Below are 26567 nucleotides of genomic sequence, written 5' to 3'. Positions count from 1 at the left end.
TTATCTTCTTTGGGTGAAGACTAATAAAAACAAATTAAAGAAAGCAGTAGAAGAGACCCGTATTCTCATATCATAAAATTTAACTCTTCAAATTATACACAAATCCATCGTTGCTTGCAGGAAGTGGTGTTTTTGCAACGAAAAGGTTCTCAAGAAATGACTTCCTTCTCGAGTACCGGGGAGAGCTGATCTCTAGAAAAGAAGCCATTGAACGTGAAAGCAGATACACTATAGCTGATGGAAGTTTTTTGTACTTTTTCAAACAAAACTCCAAAACAAAATGGTTAGTCTTATTAAGTTATAATTTGAATTTGAAAACACAGTCAACCTATTCAGCGTAATAAAAAAGGTTCTTTTCCTTCTTCCCCCACCCTCTATTTCATGTAAAGCCAACAGATATGCAAATCTTCAATTATTATTTGTGTCCAGTGCAAAGTGTATGTAATAGCAGATGCATGTAAGGGTAAATAACTATTGAAAAATTATACTAGCATTAATATAGCATCTTTTCTAAAGGATACAAAACACTCAGAGGACAGCCAAAAAGACCTTACAAAAATCAAGACAAAACAATAATTGGAAATGGAACTCATTTCAGTTTGCTGTTTGTATGAAGGGAACTTTGTAACAGTTATAAGAGTCTTTGATTTTCAGATGAAATCAACAAAATAATTGTTTTGAAATATTGTTCTTGTATTGTAGTTTGGATGCAACATATTCAAGTTGCATCGGAAGAATGGTCAATGATGCAGTTGCCCCCAAAGCCAATTGTAAAATGGTAGCTGTTAATGATGGCAAGAATCCACATCTTTGCTTATTTGCTGTTCGAGACATTGAAGTCTGGGAAGAACTTCGGTTTGATTATGGTGTACCCAACTTGCCATGGAGAAAGGTATTGTTAAGTATTAGTATGGTTTTGTTTTTAAAATGTTGTTTTTAAACCTATATTTTAAGAAAATTAGGAAAAACAAACTTGCTGAAGACCTTGTATAAATTTCATGGCTCTGCTTACCACAGAATTCTGAGTTTACAGTGCCCTGTAAAGTGCATGATTCTATTGGCCGAATGCCGGAATTCCTTGGTAAGCAGTGCCGTAAAATTGGACCCTTTTATAAAAGGCAGGACAAATTAAAACCCCATTGTTTTGTGCATAGATGTCCCAAATGTAACATGAAAGTTGAATAAGACCTTGGCCTTGTATCGTTATTCACTTTATACTCGTATTCCTGTAGTAAAATTGTATTCATATTTTCTACATAAAATGGGCACTGGTTCCACTGCTGGTTCAGTGCCCTTTTAGCTAAAACATTTGAACATGTTGTCAATACTATGTTAGAATTCATATAGTGTGTAATGTGTTCTAATTCTCTAAGTGGGTATAACGCTGCAAGCAGCATTGATTAAAGATGATTTGATACTTATTAAACCCTCCTTTGCATTCCATTTGACATAATAGTCAGATAATGATTTATGTTATCCAGGAAATGCAAAGTGCATTTTTAAAAGGTCCTTGCTGGATAAGCGCACAAGTTCTTAATGCGTAATATTCACGTTCAATCTCTTCCATCACTTATTATGAAAATGCTGCTCTTTGTCAGTCTTGAGAAAAAGATATTGTGATACTGATTTCTAAAAAAAACCAAATATTGTTTTATTACTGTTGTTCTTGTTTATTATTAACTAGATGGGGCAGATGCAGGAAAAGCATAATGACTACCTTGACAAGCTCACTTTCTGTGGACTGAAAAAGGTACATCATGTTTTCAATTTAGTGAACAAGCAATTCAACATTATTTCTGAAATAAAACAGTCAAGATTTCACAGCATGATTATATTATTGTCCCATTGCAATCATGTACTTCCAATATTTGTATTACCTCAATACAAATTCTGCCATTGTCAATATATTTTTTTAATTAATTCCTTTTGCCTCAGGATTATTTGATGCATTTACCATCAATTTAATAATGAAAATCAACAAATGTAGTTATGTATAAAGATCATTTACCTATTTACTAAAAACCAGAGTCAACATTACTTCTGAAAACAAACAATCTGTGAAATGTCAAGGTAAATATATCTTACAATAAGCTCATGGTGTTGTCTCAGTTATTTCCGACACGGCTATGACAAGAATACATGTATAACACAAATTTCAAATGTAAGAAGTTACATTTTGTGCAATTGAGATTTTGCTGGGTGCCTAACAATATAAGCTTGCCAATTCCTATCTCCTAATTAATGCTAATGATTATGGTGTTTATTTGTGTTACTTCATAGAATTCTGCAGCTGATGATGTCAACAAGTGTTCCCCAAAACACAACTCACAAGCTGATGACTCCGATACTACACGTGATGACAGTGATGACAATGATTACATTCCCGATAGTGAAAATGAAGAAATAGAAAGTGACTCCAGCGACCAGCTTTGTGGATTAAGAGGTATACTTGTTTAATTTTTTTTGTTTACAATTGCTTGCTTTTGGTTGCATTGAAACTTTTTGGAACAGCCGATACGTCACTTGTTTTTTAATTTGTTAGACATCAATCAAGACTCAACATTTATGTGGCACTTTTTATCTCAAAGAATCAAGGTAATAAAATTACTAAATGAAATATTCAAACTGCTGCGTAAAAATGCCCCAAAAAGATGACTATATAATACCAAAACACCTTTATATCTGAGATCAACTAAGATGTGTTGCTACAATGTCTGATTAAGTAGCTATAATATAATACTTGTTTATAAATCCATATTTCCACAATCCTCCATGCTTCAGGGTTTTCTTAAATTATAGTTTTGAATAGATACGAAATGTATTATCTCTGACGAGGTTGATGGGTGATACACCATTTTTGTTACAATAATCAACCCTTTCCTCAATTAAACAATGTTCAACTCTTTACCATGGCACTATTTGTGTGACTAATTTCTTTGTTGATCCACAGGTGCAGCAAAACAATCCATGTTTCAAACTAATGAGGTAGGTATAAATACTTAAAAGTGTTAAATGCAATGTACGACTATGGTGAGATGAGCAAAGGAAAATAGTGTTAAACTATATTTCTCCACAAAAGACTGCACATTTATTCAACAGTATTCAGTTCAGAAGATTCTCAAACTTAATGTGATATAGACTATTATTTTTTTTACTGTTACTGAATTAAAAGTTTGTTTTCCTGTACAGTATATAAAGATGCTCATCAATTATTTGATGTTTTTACCATCAAATTATTTTGTATGTTTAAAGATCATCTACCTGTTTACTAAAAACGGTTAGTACTAAAAGTGAATGTTCTTGTCCTTTTTTGTAAGCTCCTGTTATGCATGCTCAATGTTAATTCCTAATATGTAGCCGATCCCTTGAGTAAAGTTATCAATTGTCAACCAGATGATTGTTATGATCATGTTATTTTAAAGCAGAATTCTGCAGATGATCAGGATGTGAACAATTCACCTAGTGAAGGCGACCTTCATACCAGCATCAACATTACTTCTGAAACCAAACAACCTGTGAAATATCAAGGTAAATATATCTTACATGCTTAAACAACCTTTTTCTTTTCCACTTTACAAAAGCTTTGGCTTTCAAACTGTTCATTTATGAGATAACATTACCCTTTACATGTCAATCTAAAATTGTCTTCGTTCTTTGGTGCTGTGATAATATTTTCACAATTTCTACAGATATTGTGAACTTGGAATATTATTTCAGAACAGGAGGTTACAAGACTAGAGAATGTTGTGGTGATATACCCAATATACCCAAGCCCACTTCCATGTTATCAGCTGACAAGGCAGTACTAATAAGCAGGGAATTACAATTGCAGGGAATTACAATTGTCATTCCCAGTTTTATTTAACAAATAAAAAAGCAGATAGTTTAAGCCCCGCCCCTAAACTTATTGACCAATCACAGCATTGGCTACATCACAACCGTATACATGGGCAGCACCATGTGCGTCTCTTCAATGCTACACTGCACGACATGATCGTGCGCTATACAAGGACATGCATGCATGTTTACATTTTCCAATGGATCGGTCTTTTATGACACAACACACAGGACAGCATTTGGTAAAATGAAATTAAAAACATCTCATAAGTTTGGTGGCATTATAGAGAAAGTTTATACTGACGATGTCAGTGGCATATCAATGGAGACTGACAACTTACCAGGGCTAAACTGTACTGAAATGTTTTTATGATTTGATTGTGTACATGGTATGTCTAAAATTGTTCAGGTTGAAAGTTGAGATTTTTCCCTTAAAACTGTTGGTAATTAGATTATTTTGTTTACCTTGCAGGTGCAACAGGTACACTAGTGCAACAGCATGGAAAGGTAGGTAAAAACATTTCAGTGTATTAGCATGATTGTGTTGATCTGAAACGTTTGTAGTTAACTTTTGGGGTATCAACTTCAAAGGTACATTGCTGGCGGCCTCATTTCTAAAAATTACCTTATTTACCACAACAAAAATATGTCAGTAAACTTTTCAGAAATATAAGGTAAATGCCCTGCAATTAACACAATTTGTTAGAGTAAAGTAAAAAAGGTCAAAGGTTAACTTATAGCTGAAATTAGGTTATTGGAACCATCAAAAACAACTAGCTGAATAATCTGGTGGGGTACAAATTCTTTTTGAAGCAGATAAGTCACATGCCTGTCACGTTACCCTTGTAACCACGAAGCCAGCCAAATTTGGGGTTCAGGGCTGTAGTGGATGTTTATATTCTACTTTTGGACGATCTTTCTAGTCATGCTGCAGTCAATAATATTAATTTTATTGCCCAATAAATCACCCAAAGAGGTCACAATACTCCTTTGAGGTTGCAACATATTATATTTCCTTCAGCTTTGGTACTTTACTGACACGAAGTAGATTAATAATTGAAAACTGGTAATTTAATTTCTGTGTTAAACAAACAGAACAGTACATTTTATAAAGTTCTTGTATGAAATGATTGAGTATTGCATTTTGCCGTTTCCTGTTCGAGTGCCTAAGGTCATGTTGTCTCAGTTATTTCGGACACAGCTATGACAAAAATACATGTATAACACAAAATTAATTTCAAAGGTAAGAAGTTACATGTATGCAATTGAGATTTTGCTGGGTGCCTAACAATATAAGCTTGCCAATTCCTATCTCCTAATTAATGCTAATGATTATGGTGTTTATTTGTGTTACTTCATAGAATTCTGCAGCTGATGATGTCAACAAGTGTTCCCCAAAACACAACTCACAAGCTGATGACTCCGATACTACACGTGATGACAGTGATGACAATGATTACATTCCCGATAGTGAAAATGAAGAAATAGAAAGTGACTCCAGCGACCAGCTTTGTGGATTAAGAGGTATACTTGTTTAATTTTTTTTGTTTACAGTTGCTTGCTTTTGGTTGCATTGAAACTTTTTGGAACAGCCGATACGTCACTTGTTTTTTAATTTGTTAGACATCAATCAAGACTCAACATTTATGTGGCACTTTTTATCTCAAAGAATCAAGGTAATAAAATTACTAAATGAAATATTCAAACTGCTGCGTAAAAATGCCCCAAAAAGATGACTATATAATACCAAAACACCTTTATATCTGAGATCAACTAAGATGTGTTGCTACAATGTCTGATTAAGTAGCTATAATATAATACTTGTTTATAAATCCATATTTCCACAATCCTCCATGCTTCAGGGTTTTCTTAAATTGTAGTTTTGAATAGATACGAAATGTGTTATCTCTGACGAGGTTGATGGGTGATACACCATTTTTGTTACAATAATCAACCCTTTCCTCAATTAAACAATGTTCAACTCTTTTACCATGGCACTATTTGTGTGACTAATTTCTTTGTTGATCCACAGGTGCAGCAAAACAATCCATGTTTCAAACTAATGAGGTAGGTATAAATACTTAAAAGTGTTAAATGCAATGTACGACTATGGTGAGATGAGCAAAGGAAAATAGTGTTAAACTATATTTCTCCACAAAAGACAGCACATTTATTCAACAGTATTCAGTTCAGAAGATTCTCGAACTTAATGTGATAAAGACATTTTTGTTTTAATATTACTGAATTAAAAGGTCCTGATCCACAATCCTTGTTTATTCAATTTATATTTTAGCATGTTAAAAATGTTCTTTAATTGTGATAATGTTTCCAAACATCTGGAGAAGTCACATAAATAGTTGATTATATTGGAAACTAGTATGTGTTTTTTAAAATCAACCGAAGGTTGTTTTATTACTTTTATCAGGAGAGCTCCATTTAATTAGAAATTTTTCTTGAAAAAGGATGTGTGATTCCTGCTGAGTTTTTTCAGATGTTACTTTTTGAAAGTAGTTTTTTGTTATGGATGATCTCTCGTGCAAAAGCCTTTACAGATCAAAAATCATAATGTTTGAATTAGTTTAATTTTTTGTATGTATGCAACTTACCGCATTATGATTCGTTTTGGTTTTTGTTGGTTTTGTTGTTGTTGACAAAACCCTTTGTAATAAGCAAACTGAAAGGTGACATTTCAACCCAAACCATCAAGGCTAATACATGTACTAAGAATTTAAGCTTTCTACTGAAGTTACCAATTGTCAACTAGATGATTGTTGTGATCATGTTATTTTAAAGCAGAATTCTGCAGATGATCAGGATGTGAACAATTCACCTAGTGAAGGCGACCTTCATACCAGCGTCAACATTACTTCTGAAACCAAACAACCTGTGAAATATCAAGGTAAATATATCTGACATGCTTAAACAACCTTTTTCTTTTCCACTTTACAAATGCTTTGGCTTTCAAACTGTTCATTTCTGAGATAACATTATCCCTTACATGTCAAATTAAAATTGTCTTCGTTCTTTGGAGCTGTGATAATATTTTCACAATTTCTACAGATACTGTGAACTTGGAATATTATTTCAGAACAGGAGGTTACAAGACTAGAGAATGTTGTGGTGATATACCCAATATACCCACAACAATGCAGGACTCATACATTGTGTGAATTATTTGGATATTACGGACGTACTTGACATTGCCGGATAGCCCATGATCAGACATTTCCAAAAGTGTCACACTCGTCCATGTCCCCCCATACTGTGGGTAGTCCATTTGTGGATCTTTAACCAACTCGGAATCCTTCCACAAGATAGTATAAGTAATGCAGGAGATTAAAAAAAATCACTCCTTTTTTGACTTTTTATTTTTCTCCATATACCAACTTAAACCATCCTGGAACAAATCAGATAAAGTGTAAAAGAGTGTAGTACAGTTGTGTTTGACTCAACAGTAAATTTGCCTCTTTGATTTTGTTTGCTTTCTGTAGCCCACAAGAAAAAACCTCGCAGACCTTGCCCTTACTGCGGAATAATGCAAGCCCGGCTGAACAGACACATGCAAAGCAAACACAAAAAGGAGGAGGCAATAAAACATGCCCAAAAGTTGCCACAAAGGGAGCGTGAAAGAGTTTTCAGGAGGTTACGTCTACAGGGTATATTTAACTATAACAAAGAGCTCATCAAAAATGGAGATTCTAGTAGATTGTTGACACAAAGGTCACAGAAACCTGATACCAAGTTGGTCATTTGCAGCAGTTGCAATGGGTTCTACAATAGGCACTTTTTCTGGAGTCACAAGCAGAATTGTAACAGAGATTCTGTGCAGTCTGCAACCCCATTACCAACACCACTTCTGAAACCATATCCTAGGTTTGTAACCAGTGAATTCAAAGAAGATATTCTAAGTGGTTTCCAGGAAGATGATATTGGCAATCTGTGTAGAAGTGATCATCATATTTGCATGTTTGGGGCAAGAATTTTTGACAAAATGAAGCGCAAGCAGGATAAAAAGTTTGAAGTGCGGAGGTCTGTGATGACTGACATGAGGCGGATGGCCACACTGTTTCATGAATTCAAATTGCTCAACCCCAATCATGATTCCGAATCATCAGCCGAGATGTTTGATCGAAAGAATTTTGACACATTGCATGAAGCAATAAACCAGGTCACACAAAAAGACCCAAGTTCAGAACCTGGCAACCACTCAACTCTCAAGGCTGGTTTGAAAATCAGTATTTTCTATCTGCTGAAAAAAATGGCAAAGGTGTTGAAAGGATCATATCTGGTCAGTTGCAAAGATCAAAAAGCCCAAGACATTGACAAATTCATAGACATCCTTACTCTGAATAAGGACTTCATCTTTGGCGATGCAGTTTACAGTCTACAAAGAAACAGACATATCAACCTAAGAAAACCAGAAAGCCTACCCCTGGAAGATGATGTCAAACTAATCAGAGACTACACAGTGATAGAGATAGGCAACATGCTGAAGGACAACTTCCTGTTCTGGTCATCACAAGAATTTGTCAAGCTGCGTGATTTAACAGCATCACGAATAACATTATTTAATGCAAGGAGGGGTGGAGAGCCAGCCAGACTAACCATAAGCGAGTGGGAAGAAGCCGCAAATGACTCTTGGCTGAACACTGACTACATGAAGCACATCGATGACAAAGAGAAGGTCCTCTTTAAGCAAATGAAAGTAACATTCCAGACTGGAAAAGGGAATAATCATCTGGTACCAGTACTGATACCCATCGACTCAACACAGGCAATGGCAAAACTTGCTGACCCTAAAATAAGAAAAAATGCAAATGTCCATCCATCAAATTTGTACATATTCCCATGTATTCAAGGTAGCCTCAATCACATGAGTGGTTGGCATAGTGTGCAGCGTGTTTGTTTTGAGGCCAGAGTGCATGAGCCAGCTAAAATGACAGCTACTGCATTCCGTCATCGAGCAAGTACCCTCTACGCAGGAATGGATGTTCCAGAAAATGAAAGGCATCTTTTCTACAAGCACATGGGACACTCGGCCCTTGTAAATGCAAACATCTATCAAGCTCCTTTGGCCATCCAAGAAGTGCAAATAGTTGGAAAGCGGCTTCAACAAATGGATATAGGAATGTGTACGTATAAGGTTTTGTAAGATCAGTTTTGTTGAAGTGTCATGTTTGGCCGAGAAATGAGGATGAGGTAACATGTGTTTTAGGCTTGAGCACCTTTTTTTACTGAGGAACCCAGTGCTAATTGCAGCTGCAAAATTTGTCAGTTCATTCTGTTGTGATTAATTTTTATTTGATGGTCATTACCTTGAAATGGTTGTGTAAATTTTTATTAAGCAGTGAAGATCTCTCACTCAACATAATTGCACCAAAGTACTGCACCTGTTGTTTTTGAAAGCACTTGATTTAAAACTCAACATTTTGAAAGGTCACACAAATTGTCCCTTTTCCATCAGCCACTTGCTTACACTTGGAAATCTACAAGATTACAAAAATAAGGGTAAAATAGGAAAAATGGATTTGTTAATAAGTACATGTTAACTATATGGCAATGTACAGATGCAAAGACTGACCTAGTAATGGTTAACTCCCTTAGTTGTTGAAAAAAAAAAAGCTGGCAACTTATATTTTGAAATATGGTTTTAATTTATGTGCAGTTCAACCACCAGAGGAAGCAGTGAACCACACTACGACAATGCAAGTAAACACATCATGTAGTACAACAAGTAAGAGCACAACTTCAGGTGCGTTGATTAATTTGAAAAGGTGCACTGTGAGGGAATTCTACCTTGCTGTTTTCATTCTAGCATGTAATGTTTTAAACAAAAGTAAGAGAAGGTATAATAAGGAAATTGAATTGGTTAATTGGTAGTGTGAACTATACCACAATATACAGAGGCACAGACTGACCTAGTAATGGTTAATTCCCTTAATTGTTAAAAAAGATACCAAACTTATGTTTTGAAATGTGGTTTTACCAATTTATATACAGTTCAACCACCAGAGGAAGCAGTGAACCAGACTACAACAACAGCTGAGAACACAAATTCAGGTGCGTTGATTTTTCACAAGATAACACTGGAAATTCTGTTTTCATTCTACCATGTAGTGTTTGTGACAGTAAAGATGTGAATTATGTCAGTATGTCACCAAAATCAGTTTTGGGACTGAAGGAAAATTTGCAGCACAAACGGAGAAAACAAATTTTAAGCCCTTTCTTTATCAAATTTCAATTGATAAGGCAGTTAATGCAGTTTTTTGTCAGTGAAACTTTGGGCTATATCTTTTTGAAAGCTAATAATTGTTGCATATGTGCACAATTTTCCATTCATGTCGATTAACCTAGTTTGGGGAAACTAAACCTGAAGGCCTTAAAGTTGTTTTAAGACGATTCAAACAAAAGTAGTGTGTTTTACCAATTTATACAGCAAGTACACCAAGAGCAACTGAAAACCATCAACATCAGAGTTCTACAGCAGCTAAAAAGGACACAGGTATGTTAAGTAGGATTTGAAACATCACAAGGTGGAAATACAATACTTGGTAATATTTGGTAAACTGGAACTTAGTTTTTTTTTTTTTAAGTGGGACTCTAAGGTGCTCAGAAGTATTGAGCTGTGTCATATTTTTCCACGAATTGATGTCCACAGGAAACTGAAAACAATTATTAAAATTTCTTGACCTCGATCACACTAAAACAGGGTACAAATTATTTTTCTCCTAAACTCTGCGAAAATCAATAAAAAAGGAAAGGTCAAGCAAACCACGTGAAAGGACTTGTGATGTCAGTTGTGGCTATTTAATTTGGACCTGGCTATGTACTCATACAGCAGTTTCCCAATGCACCCCTAGGGTCACTTTATTATTAATTTGTTACTTTTCTTTTCATTGAGTGATGAACTTTGTGTGTCAGTTTTTTTTGCCATGGTTTAACTTCATGTGTCAATGGCAGCAGTTTGTCCATTTTACACATGGCCTTCTTTGTTGATTTTGAATGCATTCATTAGCTTGAGAGCATATTACAAAATAACACATATTACAAAATTAAGTTTAGAAGAATTTGATAGGCGCACATTGAACTTAAGTGGATCTCAATATATGAGCCATTTTAAAAATTTAAGTTACTAAAATAAGCAGGTTTAGCAAACTGTTGAACTCGGTGTGAATTCTGTGTCCATTCATACATTTTGCAACAGGTCAACGAAATTACACACAGTGGTCAAATGTGGCAAGTAACGCAGTTGTTGAACACTTCAACGCTTTTGTGGATGGAACAAGTCTCCCACGTGAGTAATAGCAAAAATTTCTGTCTCAAATGTACCTGTTACTGAGAATTTTGTTGTTCTGTTTCTGAGAGAGGGAGGCAAGGGTTCTGAACTGGCAGCTCCTGACCACCCCCCGCCCCCTCTGGTTACACCACTGTTGAACAATTGAATATAGGCCTGTGTTTATAACAAGGGCCAGCTACTTTTGTGAGGGGCTCCCTCTGCCACACATCGGGCATGGTATACAGCTACATGTGTGAAGTGAATGATACTGAGAGCTGACTGTTGCATACTCCAGGACATACTTTGTTATGTTCCATGCAAATGTATGGTTGACTGTGGATTTTATGGTGTAAAGGTTTGATTGGCCATCACATATTATTTAGGTAAAGCATAACAGTGCATAAATTCTTCTTTGCAGGTAAAGCAGATATTCTACCATTTCTGCGGGAAAACTCCTTCATAACCTGTTCTTGGGAGACAGTACGAACAAAGGTCCTGAATGAACAAAAGGCAAGGGCCACCAGACTAAAGAAGAAAATGAGTGTACTCCATGAATAAACTCTGCGAAATCTCACCGTGAAGAATGACATTTAAAAATGTTCTATCTTTACCATATAGGCAAATCCACTATCAAAGTATTTTTAACATGTCCTCTACCATTATTGGAACAATATTTTTTTTCTCAAACAGATACCATTCAGGGGAGGACATCTTGTAGTCTCTATAGTGATAATTGATCTAGGTTTTTTAGATTGCTAATTTTGATCAGTTAGATCATCGTTTTTGTCTTGCAAGTCAATACAATTTACAATTTCTAATTGTAGGACTTAAACTTAACTATAAAAGAGGTTTAGACTGTTGTTTAAATTGAATTTTACTCAGTCGAAGTGTCATTTGGTCTGTGCTGATAGGATGGACATCTTGTAGTCTCTAGTGATGATTGATCTAGGTTTTTTAGATTGCTAATTTTGATCAGTTAGATCATCATTTGCCTTGCAAGTCAATACAATTAACAATTTCTAATTGTAGGACTTAAACTTAAGTATGAAAGAGGTTTACACTGTTGTTTAAATTGAATTTTACTCAGTCGAATTGTCATTTGGTCTGTGCTGATAGGATGGACGTCTTGTAGTCTCTAGTGATGATTGATCTAGGTTTTTTAGATTTCTAATTTTGATCAGTTAGATCATCGTTTGCCTTGCAAGTCAATACAATTTACAATTTCTAATTGTAGGACTTAAACTTAACTATAAAAGAGGTTTACACTATTGTTTAAATTGAATTTTGCTCAGTCGAATTGTCATTTGGTCTGTGCTGATAGGATGGACATCTTGTAGTTTCTAGTGATAATTGATCTAGGTTTTTAGATTGCTAATTTTGATCAGTTAGATCATCGTTTGCCTTCCAAGTCAATACAATTTACAATTTCTAATTGTAGGACTTAAACTTAACTATAAAACAGGTTTACACTGTTAGTTAAATTGAATTTTACTCAGTCGAATTGTCATTTGGTCTGTGCTGATAGAATGGACATCTTCTAGTCTCTAGTGATGATTGATTTAGGTTTTTTAGATTGCTAATTTTGATCAGTTAGATCATCGTTTGCCATGCAAGTCAATACAGTTTACAATTTCTAAATGTAGGACTTAAACTTAACTTTAAAAGAGGTTTACACTATTGTTTAAATTGAATTTTACTCAGTCGAATTGTCATTTGGTCTGTGCTGATAGGATAAACATCTTGTAGTCTCTAGTGATGATTGATTTAGGTTTTTTAGATTGCTAATTTTGATCAGTTAGATCATCGTTTGCCTTCCAAGTCAATACAATTTACAATTTCTAATTGTAGGACTTAAACTTAACTTTGAAAGAGGTTTACACTGTTGTTTAAATTGAATTTTACTCAGTCAAATTGTCATTTGGTCTGTGCTGATATGACGGACATCTTGTAGTCTCTAGTGATGATTGATGTAGGTTTTTTAGATTGCTAATTTTGATCAGTTAGATCATCGTTTGCCTTGCAAGTCAATACAATTTACAATTTCTAATTGTAGGACTTAAACTTAACTTTGTAAGAGGTTTACATTGTTGTTTAAATTCAATTTTACTGAGTCGAATTGTCATTTGGTCTGTGCTGAGAGGATGGACAACTTGTAGTCTCTAGTGATGATTGATCTAGGTTTTTTAGATTGCTAATTTTGATCAGTTAGATCATCGTTTGCCTTGCAAGTCAATACAATTTACAATTTCTAATTGTATGACTTAAACTTAACTTTGTAAGAGGTTCACATTGTTGTTTAAATTGAATTTTACTCAGTCGAATTGTCATTTGGATAGGATAGGATGGACATCTTGTAGTTTCTAGTGATAATTGATCTAGGTTTTTAGATTGCTAATTTTGATCAGTTAGATCATCGTTTGCCTTCCAAGTCAATACAATTTACAATTTCTAATTGTAGGACTTAAACTTAACTATAAAAGAGGTTTACACTGTTGTTTAAATTGAATTTTACTCAGTAGAATTGTCATTTGGTCTGTGCTGATAGGATGGACATCTTGTAGTCTCTAGTGATGATTGATCTAGGTTTTTTAGATTGCTAATTTTGATCAGTTAGATCATCGTTTGCCTTGCAAGTCAATACAATTTACAATTTCTAATTGTAGGACTTAAACTTAACTATAAAACAGGTTTACACTGTTAGTTAAATTGAATTTTACTCAGTCGAATTGTCATTTGGTCTGTGCTGATAGAATGGACATCTTCTAGTCTCTAGTGATGATTGATTTAGGTTTTTTAGATTGCTAATTTTGATCAGTTAGATCATCGTTTGCCATGCAAGTCAATACAGTTTACAATTTCTAAATGTAGGACTTAAACTTAACTTTAAAAGAGGTTTACACTATTGTTTAAATTGAATTTTACTCAGTCGAATTGTCATTTGGTCTGTGCTGATAGGATAAACATCTTGTAGTCTCTAGTGATGATTGATTTAGGTTTTTTAGATTGCTAATTTTGATCAGTTAGATCATCGTTTGCCTTCCAAGTCAATACAATTTACAATTTCTAATTGTAGGACTTAAACTTAACTTTGAAAGAGGTTTACACTGTTGTTTAAATTGAATTTTACTCAGTCAAATTGTCATTTGGTCTGTGCTGATATGACGGACATCTTGTAGTCTCTAGTGATGATTGATGTAGGTTTTTTAGATTGCTAATTTTGATCAGTTAGATCATCGTTTGCCTTGCAAGTCAATACAATTTACAATTTCTAATTGTAGGACTTAAACTTAACTTTGTAAGAGGTTTACATTGTTGTTTAAATTCAATTTTACTGAGTCGAATTGTCATTTGGTCTGTGCTGAGAGGATGGACAACTTGTAGTCTCTAGTGATGATTGATCTAGGTTTTTTAGATTGCTAATTTTGATCAGTTAGATCATCGTTTGCCTTGCAAGTCAATACAATTTACAATTTCTAATTGTATGACTTAAACTTAACTTTGTAAGAGGTTCACATTGTTGTTTAAATTGAATTTTACTCAGTCGAATTGTCATTTGGATAGGATAGGATGGACATCTTGTAGTTTCTAGTGATAATTGATCTAGGTTTTTAGATTGCTAATTTTGATCAGTTAGATCATCGTTTGCCTTCCAAGTCAATACAATTTACAATTTCTAATTGTAGGACTTAAACTTAACTATAAAAGAGGTTTACACTGTTGTTTAAATTGAATTTTACTCAGTAGAATTGTCATTTGGTCTGTGCTGATAGGATGGACATCTTGTAGTCTCTAGTGATGATTGATCTAGGTTTTTTAGATTGCTAATTTTGATCAGTTAGATCATCGTTTGCCTTGCAAGTCAATACAATTTACAATTTCTAATTGTAGGACTTAAACTTAACTATAAAACAGGTTTACACTGTTAATTTAATTGAATTTTACTCAGTCGAATTGTCATTTTGTCTGTGCTGATAGGATGGACATCTTGTAGTCTCTAGTGATGATTGACTTAAACTTAACTATGAAAGAGGTTTACACTGTTGTTTAAATGGAATTTTACTGAGTCGAATTGTCATTTGGTCTGTGCTGATAGGATGGACATCTTGTAGTCTCTAGTGATGATTGATCTAGGTTTTTTAGATTGCTAATTTTGATCAGTTAGATCATCATTTGCTATGCAAGTCAATACAATTTACAATTTCTAATTGTAGGACTTAAACTTAACTATAAAAGAGGTTTACACTATTGTTTAAATTGAATTGTACTCAGTCGAATTGTCATTTGGTCTGTGCTGATAGGATAAACATCTTGTAGTCTCTAGTGATGATTGATCAGGGTGTTTTAGATTGCTAATTTTGATCAGTTAGATCATCATTTGCCTTGCAAGTCAATACAATTTACAATTTCTAATTGTAGGACTTAAACTTAACTATGAAAGAGGTTTAAACTTTTGTTTAAATTGAATTTTACTCAGTAGAATTGTCATTTGGTCTGTGCTGAGAGGATGGACATCTTGTAGTCTCTAGTGATGATTGATCAGGGTTTTTTAGATTGCTAATTTTGATCAGTTAGGTCATCATTTGCCTTGCAAGTCAATACAATTTACAATTTCTAATTGTAGGACTTAAACTTAACTTTGAAAGGTTTACACTGTTGTTTAAATTGAATTTTACTCAGTCGAATTGTCATTTGGTCTGTGCTGAGAGGATGGACATCTTGTAGTCTCTAGTGATGATTGATCTAGGTTTTTTAGATTGCTAATTTTGATCAGTTAGATCATCATTTGCCTTGCAAGTCAATACAATTTACAATTTCTAATTGTAGGACTTAAACTTAAGTATTAAAGAGGTTTACACTGTTGTTTAAATTGAATTTTACTCAGTCGAATTGTCATTTGGTCTGTGCTGATAGGATGGACATCATTTAGTCTCTAGTGATGATTGATCTGGGTTTTTTAGATTGCTAATTTTGATCAGTTAGATCATCATTTGCCTTGCAAGTATAGCGGTTTAGTGCACTGGGGCTTAATCTCTGGTGTTCCTGATCAGCAGAGTGTCCTTAAGCAAGACACTTAACCGTTATTAAACAAACCAATGCACTTATCGTTAAGAGGAGGGGTTTGCTCTAATGTTTCTGGCAATGTTAGCAGCAGAATGTGCCGAATCACCATGTCTCTTGTAATGATTGCACTTTTGGACTTTTAGACTGTATGTTATTATCAGTTTGATCAATTTTTTGTAGAACAAGTACATGAAATTTTCAAAAGATTTGTATACTGTTGTATAACTGAATGCTATGATTACAAGTTTTTTATGGATCATAATTTGCATTGCAAGTAGATTAATTAGATTGTCTGCATAACTCATCGCTATCCTTTCGCTAGACTGACAATACTTTGCTGTTCCTATATAAACTAAAGGTTAATATTGTCTTTGAGTTTTGGTATTAAAATGTTGAAATTTGACATTTCAATTTACATCTGAGTTGCTTCCAATTTTAATTTGTTTGACTTTTTTCGAGGTTCATGGTTGATCTGTGGTCTGCTCAAAAGTCAACGTTGTTTAGTTCTGCCAAGAGTTACAATCGTTCTTTCCTGACAATCGTTTGCTGCTTAGTTTTCCTCATAATGTTTTTAAATAGACTGCGCCGATTACTTCTGTACCACCACTACCAGTGAACTTATGTCCGATCTCATATTTTCTTTACATTTACAGGTATTTCTCTCACCCAATAGTTAATAAACCAATAGAAAACCAAACTTCCGCAGTAGTCTATGTAGGCTAGTGTGTGTGCAAGTTTTTGCATTTAACAAATGTTGGAGTATTGAAGGAAAGCCAAAAGTATAATTACTTTAAAATTACATATGGGTTGTTCATAACAAATAAATATAATGGAAGAGAATAAGCAAACACTTTGTAATAAAACACCATTTAAAAGTGTTGGGGTATTAAATCTCATTGGGGTTATGTACCGTACAGGGAGTGTCGCCCTAATGGGGGTTTTAAAAGTTGTTACAATGACTTCCACAAAAAGGCGACACATAAGCACTGTCACCCTAATGTTGACTTTGGAGTTAAAAAACAAAAGGGCGACACCAAAAAAAGTTATGTTCTAATCAAATGACAATTACATTTATTAAAAGGTAAAAATGATACATTAATGACAAAAAGAATATTTAATTGTGTAAACAAACCAAAAGAACCCCGTCATTTTCAAGATTTGGCACTGTCGCCCTAATGATATTATTCACCAGCTGTCGCCATACTGTTGAATAAAGCATTATTATTATTATTATTATTATTATTATTATTATTATTATTATTATTATTATTATTATTATTATTATTATTATTATTATTATTATTATTATTATTATTATTATTATATTATTATTATTATTATTATTATTATTATTATTATTATTATTATTATTATTATTATTATTATTATTATTATTATTATTATTATTATTATTATTATTATTATTATTATTATTATTATTATTATTATTATTATTATTATTATTATTATTATTATTATTATTATTATTATTATTATTATTATTATTATTATTATTATTATTATTATTACTATTATTATTATTATTTTACACAAGATGAGATAACTCATACATCAGAAGACCAACTATGCAACTTAAACTATTATTTTCTATTTGCTAAACAGAACAAGAAGAAATAGAGATAGAATAGTTACTGAATTTATATAAATCTACAGAAACGTTCCCCCATAGATTTTACATGTGTGTTGGAACTTTATAAACAAGTGGCTAAATAGTGTTAAAAAAAGAAAGGACAAAACAAAATCTCTTGACCCTTACATTTTAATCCATTTAAGACACAACCCCTTCAATTAAATTGGTTAATTAAAAAAAATCAAACATTATGACAAAAATAGACCTCAAAATCATAGAGGAAATACGTAAATCCATCTTTATCATGTTTATCAATATTTGTTTTCTTTCTGGTAATGTGTTGGCACTTGACACAGAACAGACTTACAGATTTTGTAATTCAGCCCATTTTATTTACATCTTTTTTAAAATTCAAGCTAGCAAAGTCGGTGAGTCTTAGGCTTCCCTTCCAATGAGAAACTCAAGTATTTCAGCTGTAAACAAAATAACATGTTGGTGATAGCAAGTTATAATCTCTCTGAGGGTTGCTCTTGGTAGAAAAAATGTTCATGTATGAGAACATGAATGGCTTGAAAATCTTTACCTGTTGATTTGATGCTTTCTTGTGCTTTCATTGTATAACTATGAATCGTGAAATTGACTTGCCCATTACTCCATCCCTTGTAATAGAACCTTACGTAATTTCCTTAATAAATATGCAGAAATCTTGTGCCTCAAGACGAGATCTGCGAAGACGACATCAGCCGTCAATGTTGTCTGCTGGACCAAGGTCTAATTGAGGCAGCAATATCAAAGAGAATGATGAAGCCAGCAATGATGCTAGCAGTGATATCAGTTATGAAGAAGATTTCAGTGATGATGAATACGTACCCGAGACAGATCAGGATGAAAGTGAGGACAGTGGCACAAGTGAAATAGTTGGAGGTAATTTTCCTGTCATAATTTTCACGTTTTATATTCATAACCTAGCAAGGATTCAGTTGGCAGTGTGCCGAGAATACAGAAGCATCACAAGTATTAACTTTAACACAAATTTCAGTACATTATCATTTCAAATGTAAACATTAAACAAATTTCAAAAATAAGCCAGGCAATTATTGTGTTTTCTTTTTATTCCCGATCACATTGCCAATTGAGCATGAAAAGCAAACTGCAGGTATGGTGGTTATTCCATGTTTGCTTTCCAGCCCTTCTAACAAACTTCCCACAACCAAGGTCATTACATTACTTTCAGTTTTTGTGGGAAACCACCTTGAGCCACAGTTACAGTTAATCAAACCCAAAACAGCGGGGTTGGTGGGGGTGGGGGGGGGGGGGAATGTGAAGAGATTTTAGAGCTTCAAGAGTACCACATAAGGCTTTGGCATTCTTCATGAATTAACTTATTTAAAAAAGTTTTTTTATGGTTTTGAATTTAACTAGGATCATTGTAACAGATATGTAGATTGTGTATTTTCATACATTTTCTTTCAATCTTTGACAAAATATCTAATGACTGAATTTGAACAAATTTTTACCTCTGCCTACTACGTGTCCTAAGAATTCAACATGTTCCATACCGATGACACATTTACTAGGTTTTGCGGTAAGGTGCGCCTTACGAAGTCGGAGTAACAATTCTCTCAGAATTTGAATGTGCTTTTCCCAAGTCACTGTGTGGATTAAAATATCATCTATGAAATTGTCAACGTTTTCTAATCCATGCAAAAAGAGATCTCATAATTCTGGTGAATGTTGCGGGTGCATTAACGAGTCCGAATGGCATAACTTTGAATTGGTACAATCCGTTCGGTGTTAAGAATGCAGTTTTCGCTTTATCGTCGCTGTTGAGGGGAATTTGCCAATATCCTTTACTTAGATCAAATTTCGAGAAGTATTGGTCTTTAGACAATTTGCTGAAGATTTCATCTGGGTTTGGCAATGGCTCTGCGTCAAAAATAGTCAACTTGTTGATCTTTCTGAAGTCTATACAAAATCTATTCGTTCCGTCTTTCTTCTTAACTAACACTACTGGCGACGCGTATGGAGAATTTGAGGGTTCGACAATGTTCATTTTCAACATGTCCTCTACTTCTTTATCTGCTGCCTTTCTTAGTGCATACGGTAACGGATATGGTTTAGATCTGACTGGTTCTGACGTGGTTAGAGTGATGTCGTGTTGACCAAGGTTGGTTTCACCTGGTAAATCGGTCATGATATCACTAAAACTACCTAAGATGCGTCTCACTTGCGTTTCTTGGTCTTTCTCGAGTGTTGTACTTATTTGAACATCTGAAACAGATTGGGTGGGGTTTAATGCGGGTAGCATGATGACATCTTCATTGCCAGTCATGATATAATCGCTACTAATATCTGATTCGGTGATTGGTTCTTCGCATTCGATGATTGAGGCATTTGCGCATTCGATTAGACTTCCGGTAGTCGCTTCAGTGTTAATGTTCGCTGCATCTGGCCTAGATTGGTATTTCTTGAGTAGGTTCGCATGAAAAGTCTTAGACTTGCCGTTCAAGTCTATGCGGTAATCTACAGTTCCAATTTTCTCTAGAACGCGGAATGGTCCTTTCCATTGCAGTAACAGTTTGTTTCTATCAGTAGGCAACAGGAGGAGTACATAATCGTCGACCTTAAATGATCTAGGGCGAGTCTTACGATCATAGTAGTGCTTCGCGGTTTCTGCGGCTTTAGCTAGTTCTTGGTGCGCTATTTCGCATGTACTTTCAAGACGCTCGCGTAGCTCAAGAACATATTGATACGTAGTCTTGGTTTCGGGGTTGTCTATCGTACCGGTCCAAAGCTCTTTAAGGATTGCCATGGGGCCACGAACTGATCTGCCGTAGATTAATTCGAATGGTGAAAACCCGAGACTACTTTGTGGAGTTTCACGATAAGCAAACAAGAGAGGCGCAATATATCTGTCCCAATCGCTTGGTCTATCGGCACAAAGGCGTTTCAACATCTGTTTGAGAGTCGCGTTAAATCGTTCGACCAAACCATTGCAGCTCGGATGGTACGGCGTGGTGGTTAGTTGTCGAATAGATAAAAGTCTACTGAGTTCTTTCATTAGTTCAGAGGTGAATTGTGACCCTTGATCTGTGAGGATCTCGCTAGGGACACCGACTCTAGAGAATACATCTACCATAGCTTCAGCTACTCTGGGTGTGTCAATATAAGGTAATGCGACTGCTTCCGGATATCTTGTCGCATAATCGACTAGAGTAAGAATGTAGCGGTTCCCATTCCCAGTTTTGGGGTGAATTGGGCCTACTATGTCGATAGCAATTCGCTTAAATGGTGTGTCAATGATGGGCATCTTGCCCAGAGGTACCTTTGTAACTATGCCTTTTGTGATAGTTCTTTGGCAGATGTCACATGACCTACAATATCTTAAGACTTCGGAATGGATACCGGGCCAAAAGAAATTGCTCAAAACTTTGTCACAAGTCTTTTTTGCGCCTTGGTGGCCGCCTAAGATAGATTCGTGAGCTAGTTTCATCACATGGGTTCTGAAGTTCTGTGGAACAATCAGTTGAAGGATTGTTTCACCATGATCATATTTTGGAGATTGAAACTCACGATAAATAAGATCATGTTGAGTTAGGAACCGAGAGGTGCCGAATCGTGTACACTTTTCTTCACCACTCTTAGCAAGTTCCCTAATTCGACATAACGTTGGGTCAGAAGTCTGTGCCTTCCGTATGTCATTTTGGTGAATTTCGGGAAGACCGGTTGGAACTTTAAGTTTCCTCAAAGGTTTGCCCTCAGCAAGCTTTTGAGAACGAGTTTGTACAGCACTAAGTTCAACTTTGTCGGTGACACATTTGTGTCGCGGGCCAATGTTATCTGCAGATGATAATTGGTCAACAACTCGTTTGAGATTCCAGTTCTTATTGGGTTCGGCTGGATTTCTAGCACTATTAATATTGCCAAGTATGATGTCATAGACTGGTTTTGCCATACATAAGGCTTCGACTTTACCTACAAAGAAAGGTGAGTCGATATCAATGATAGCCACTGGGGTGGTTCTAACTGTTCCATCTACTAGTACACATGATTTGGTCTGTCCTGTATACTGGTCAGGAAGAACTAAATCTGTACGTATAACTACACCACTACATCCACTGTCACGTAAAACAGAACCAACTTGTCCATTAATCATGCCTTTTGAGACTGGCATGCCTTGAACAGTTCTACTTTTGCATACGGCACTCATAATTGGTAATGTGTGTCCGCATTCGAGGTAAACTGACCCATTTTGGATGCAACATTCTGATAATGTGCTAGGGTTCAGAGTTGGAGTAGTTATCATGCATGCAACTGTTTCAGGGGAAAGAAACGGGGTTGCTTCAGTACCTTGATTGCCTAACTGGTCACTCTCCTGAAATGTTTCAGAACTAGATTCGACTTCTGGATCTTCAGTGAGCACTTCGACTAATGCTGAGGTTATAGCAGTCGCAACTTTTGCTAAGCGTGAATTTATGTGAGGGCATTCGCGCACAAAGTGTCCTGGTTTATGGCAAAGATAGCATGTTCTTAAAACTGGTTTGCTTTGATTTGCGTTGTGTGATTGCGTCGCAGCATGTGGACCTGATCTATTAAATCGCGGTGGTTGTGCCCTTGGTGGATAAGTGCGCGGCTGCTGTGATTGTACTCTTAAAGTTCTGTTGCATGGGTCGCTGAGCTATTTGTGCAGGTTGCTTTCTTACTACATGACTACCAAAACCGCCGTGAGCTTCAGAGTACTGCTCTGCGTAACGCGCAATTTCTTGAACTGTTGGAGGGTTGCGTTCTTTAAGAAAGGTTGCTAGTTCAACGTTGCAACTATTCAGGAATTGTTCTCTTAGAAAAAGATCCTTAAGCCCTGCATAGTTTTTCTTAGTCTTTGCCATGTCTATCCATCTATCAAGTAAGTTAGCTAATCACACTGAGAATTGGGGTGCAGTCTCTCCGCTTTCTGGTTTAACTGTTCTAAAATTCACGCGGAATCCTTGTTCAGTTAGATGGAACCGTTTTAGAAGAGCATCCTTAAGAGTGTCATAATTTGAGACATCATCTAACGACAATCGAGAGTAAACTTCTAAGGCCTTTCCTTTAAGCAGTGCGCTGAGGTTTATCGCCCATTCGTTCTTTTCCCATTGTTGTGAAACTGCGTAGCGCTCAAATCGCTGCAAATAAGCATCTAAATCGTCTAACGCTTCATTGAATGCGGGCAACTTAGGAGCGCGTGCCTTAAGGCGAGAATGATTGTTTCCAGATTCGCTGCTTACACTAGTTCGCTTAGCGATTTCTAACTTAACTTGCAGTTCGATCTTTTCTTTATCATTTCTTCGCAGTTCTAGCTGGTATGCGCGTTCATCGCGTGCTACGCGTTCAGTGTCCTTACGCAACTTCTCTCTTTCTCTACACACAAACTCAAGCAACTCTTTCCCATCTAAGCCACAATCTTTACCAAGGGTGGTAAGATTATGAATCTCAGCACTAACATCCATTTTACTCACAAGTACCAACTTACGAGAAGATCCTGATGCCACTGGTGATTGATTTGTACAAGGGGAGGGATAGCAACACTGAGCCTGTAGACAAATGGTTAAACAAAATAAAGTTAATAATATTGACACATAGCATATTCATCAATATTGGCTTTATACAATGTCAATAACATCAGAACATGTCGTGTTGCATTCAGCAAACAAATAAAAACAATGGTCTCTCAATTTCCATAATTTCTTCATGTTTCCCGGACAAGCCCCCATAAATGTCACCACTATCCCCAATATTATATAAAAGAACTAATGAGTGATGACCCCGAGTAATAAACTAAACAAAACACACAAAGAAATGACTACATGAGACCATGTTAAATTTAGATAATATATTTACAACAAAAATTATTTACAATTATGTACAACATTGGGTAAATCGGTGTAATCATTAGTTAAACCCACAGTCAATTGAATCACTTATTATCGATTGGCCAAAGCAATCTTCTATCAATTAATGAATAAAAATTACAGATACTTGTACTTCAAAGTTACGGTAGCTCGTCTCTATAGTCTTTAGTCTCCCTGTACGTTCACGTACGATGAATGGCGATTGGCACGCAGTCTAGTACGACATCATACAGATGACGTTAAGTTTAGTCTCCACTTCAGGAGTTCACAGCGGCCCTCGTCTTTCAGTTCATCTCAAATAGGGAGTCTCATGGACGGGAGATCGAAGCCCCAAATAATGGCCATCTAAACAGTAAATAAATAACCGAAATCCTTGCAAGCTTTTTGGATATATCTCAACATAAATAATACAGAGAATGAATGCCATTTCAATAAATTCTCAAAACAGTAACCGCCAATTCACAAATAATCTCCGTAAGATAATCTCTGTAAATTCTGAAGAACTTCTGAATTTCCTTTTGCCCACAGCAACTTCATAATTCAATCTAACGATGTCTGCCCATTCAAAAATGTCCATGCCAATATGCAACTTTAGCAGAGTATCAATAGTACACAGAATTCTTTACACATCAGAAAAATACAATATTCAAACAAAACTTACGGTTATTGTGCGGGCGAACTAACTTGAGGCGTCTTCAGGCTGAGTGTTGCGGTGTCGACCGGGGTTAGGAAGAATCGTTACTATGGCTCTCTTTTGCCTATAGTTTTATGATCACAGATCAAACAAGACAGAATTCTTGTTGACTGTCTACCTGTTGCTTCAGGAAGCTTCACGCAGTTGGTACAGTCTCTAAACACTCACCATCAAAACATGCTCTCAGATCGCCGATCAAAGTCGTTCTGATCAAAACTAACATTCAATTTCACTAGCAAACTCACTCACTACTAAACTCCCAAAATCAACAAAAGAACAAACACCAACAAACGACAGACTAAACAACAACACTAACAGAACTAAACGGGGACAATAACCACGGCCGATGTATTACGTAATGTACTGTGACAACGAAAAAAGCGTCCTATGTTACACTAAAAAAAGCACTGGAAAAATACAGGAGGGTGCGGTTTGTAGCAGCGGGAAAATTAAACGTGCACGATTGGCTTAAGGCTATACGTCATGCGGGAAGGCTAAACCAATGTGTTGCACGGGTGGCTAAAGAACAGTAAAAATAATTAAACGCAGCGCGATCCTGACATTGGGAAGAAACCTGATTGATAAAGTTGGTGCTGGGAAGTCGCAATACATTTCACAGAGGCTTCGACAACTAGGAAGACTGGTCCTGACACTGAGATCTTTGACAGAGGGAGAAGAAGTCTTTCTTGCAGATTTCTTGAAGCCTGATCTCTTCGACTTGGTCATACAAGCTGTAATGGTGGTGTGTCAACTTAAAGAAAACACTCCTGAAAGTGGAACACCAGAATTTGGTATTCCTTCTCTGTCCCTTAAACTTGGGCATTCCTTGAAAAAGTGTGCCTTGATCTTACAAGGGGAAGCTCTTAGAAATAGAGACAGCGAGTTGTTGGAGACTGCCAAGATGTATCTTCAACTCCATGAGAGCGAATGGTCTGATAAAATAGCATCTCATGCTCTAAGTACAATGGCAAACCTGAAGTTTAACAAGCCAGACATATTGCCAGTAACATCTGACTTGATCAAGTTGAGACAGTTCTTACTTGATGAGATTCAAGTTCGTTGTAGGAGCCTTGAGCAGCATCCTTCACCAGAAAACTGGACAGCTCTAGTGGAAGTGTGTCTTTCTAGACTCATCGTTTTCAACAAGCGTAGAGGTGGAGAAGCTTCAAGGTTACTGTGCAAACCCTACGAAGAACGACCAGTTTAAATAAACAATTCACTGACTGAGCTGGAGAAGCAACTAAGCAGTAGGTAAGTATACAAAATTCAATCACAGAGCTAATTGCAAAACAGGAGTTTAAATGAAAGCCAACAGATCATAATCTGACCAACCACCTGCCTAGCCCAATAAAAAATGCATTGTAGATGCATCGTAACATCTAGCTGTGCACTGATTCTGTGTTTGTATGGAATGGATGCCTCTGCCATTTCTCTGATAATTTATATTGTTGCTTTGTTGGAGAACCTGGTGTATGTTTTTGTGCATCAAACTTGAACCTTCTTGCTCCGATGCTTTAAACAGTAAAAGAAAAATTGTACAACATTATCTGACCGTTACAGTTGTCTTCCATTCTACACAGTGTTGACTATCGTTGGTACACTGAACTTCTGTAGGGTACTTGTGTTTCATGGAGTCATACTAGAACTACAACTGCCCCAAGTCCGACTAGAAAATGATGCTGATCTATTAATTAAAATATTTTATGTGTTGCATGCTCACACATCAAAATGTACCATTGGCAAATGATAAAAAATGCTAGTTTTACCAAGACAATGAAAGGCACAAGCAAGGTGAGTTTTGAAGTGAACTGTTTGTTCTGTTTCAGACTTGACATGGTGCAAATCAGAGGAAAGAGGGGACGTGCTGTGCCACTTCTCCTGACCAAAGATGTAAAGCAAGCCATCAGCGTTCTGCAAGAGCAACGTGAAGCATCCGGTGTGCTAGCAGAAAATCCCTACGTCTTTGCTCGCCCTAGGAACTCTAAAAGACCCATAAGAGGTTGGGATTGCTTGAAAGCAGTAGCTACACGGGCCAATCTCAAGGAACCTGGGGCAATAACCAGTACTAAACTGAGAAAATACGTTGCAACTGTGTCCCAAATCATCGACCTCAGTAACAACGAGCTTGACTGGCTTGCCCGTCACCTAGGACACGACATTAATGTCCACAGGGATTTCTATCGCAAGCATGAGTCCACAATTGAGTTGGCTAAGGTTAGC

The 26567-nt window shown here is 35.8% G+C and overlaps 1 protein-coding gene across 1 annotated transcript; it reads left to right on the top strand.

Annotated features, from left to right (window-relative positions):
- The first annotated feature begins 249 nt into the window (after positions 1-249).
- On the top strand, positions 250-16064 carry LOC117303925. Its single transcript, XM_033788386.1, has 16 exons — positions 250-283; positions 703-892; positions 1685-1750; positions 2281-2443; positions 2951-2985; positions 3426-3528; positions 4310-4344; positions 5199-5361; positions 5870-5904; positions 6634-6736; positions 7329-8969; positions 9503-9589; positions 9838-9897; positions 10274-10339; positions 11042-11131; positions 11532-16064. Exons 2-16 carry the CDS (start codon positions 737-739, stop codon positions 11669-11671), a joined length of 2943 nt encoding a protein of 980 aa, XP_033644277.1. The 5' UTR covers positions 250-283; positions 703-736; the 3' UTR covers positions 11672-16064.
- The last annotated feature ends 10503 nt before the right edge of the window (positions 16065-26567 follow it).

The sequence above is a fragment of the Asterias rubens genome, chromosome 20 (genome assembly GCF_902459465.1).
Source record: "Asterias rubens chromosome 20, eAstRub1.3, whole genome shotgun sequence".
Classification (NCBI taxonomy): Eukaryota; Metazoa; Echinodermata; class Asteroidea; order Forcipulatida; family Asteriidae; genus Asterias; species Asterias rubens.
Note: the sequence above shows the minus strand (reverse complement) of the source record. Positions and strands in the feature narration are given on the sequence as shown.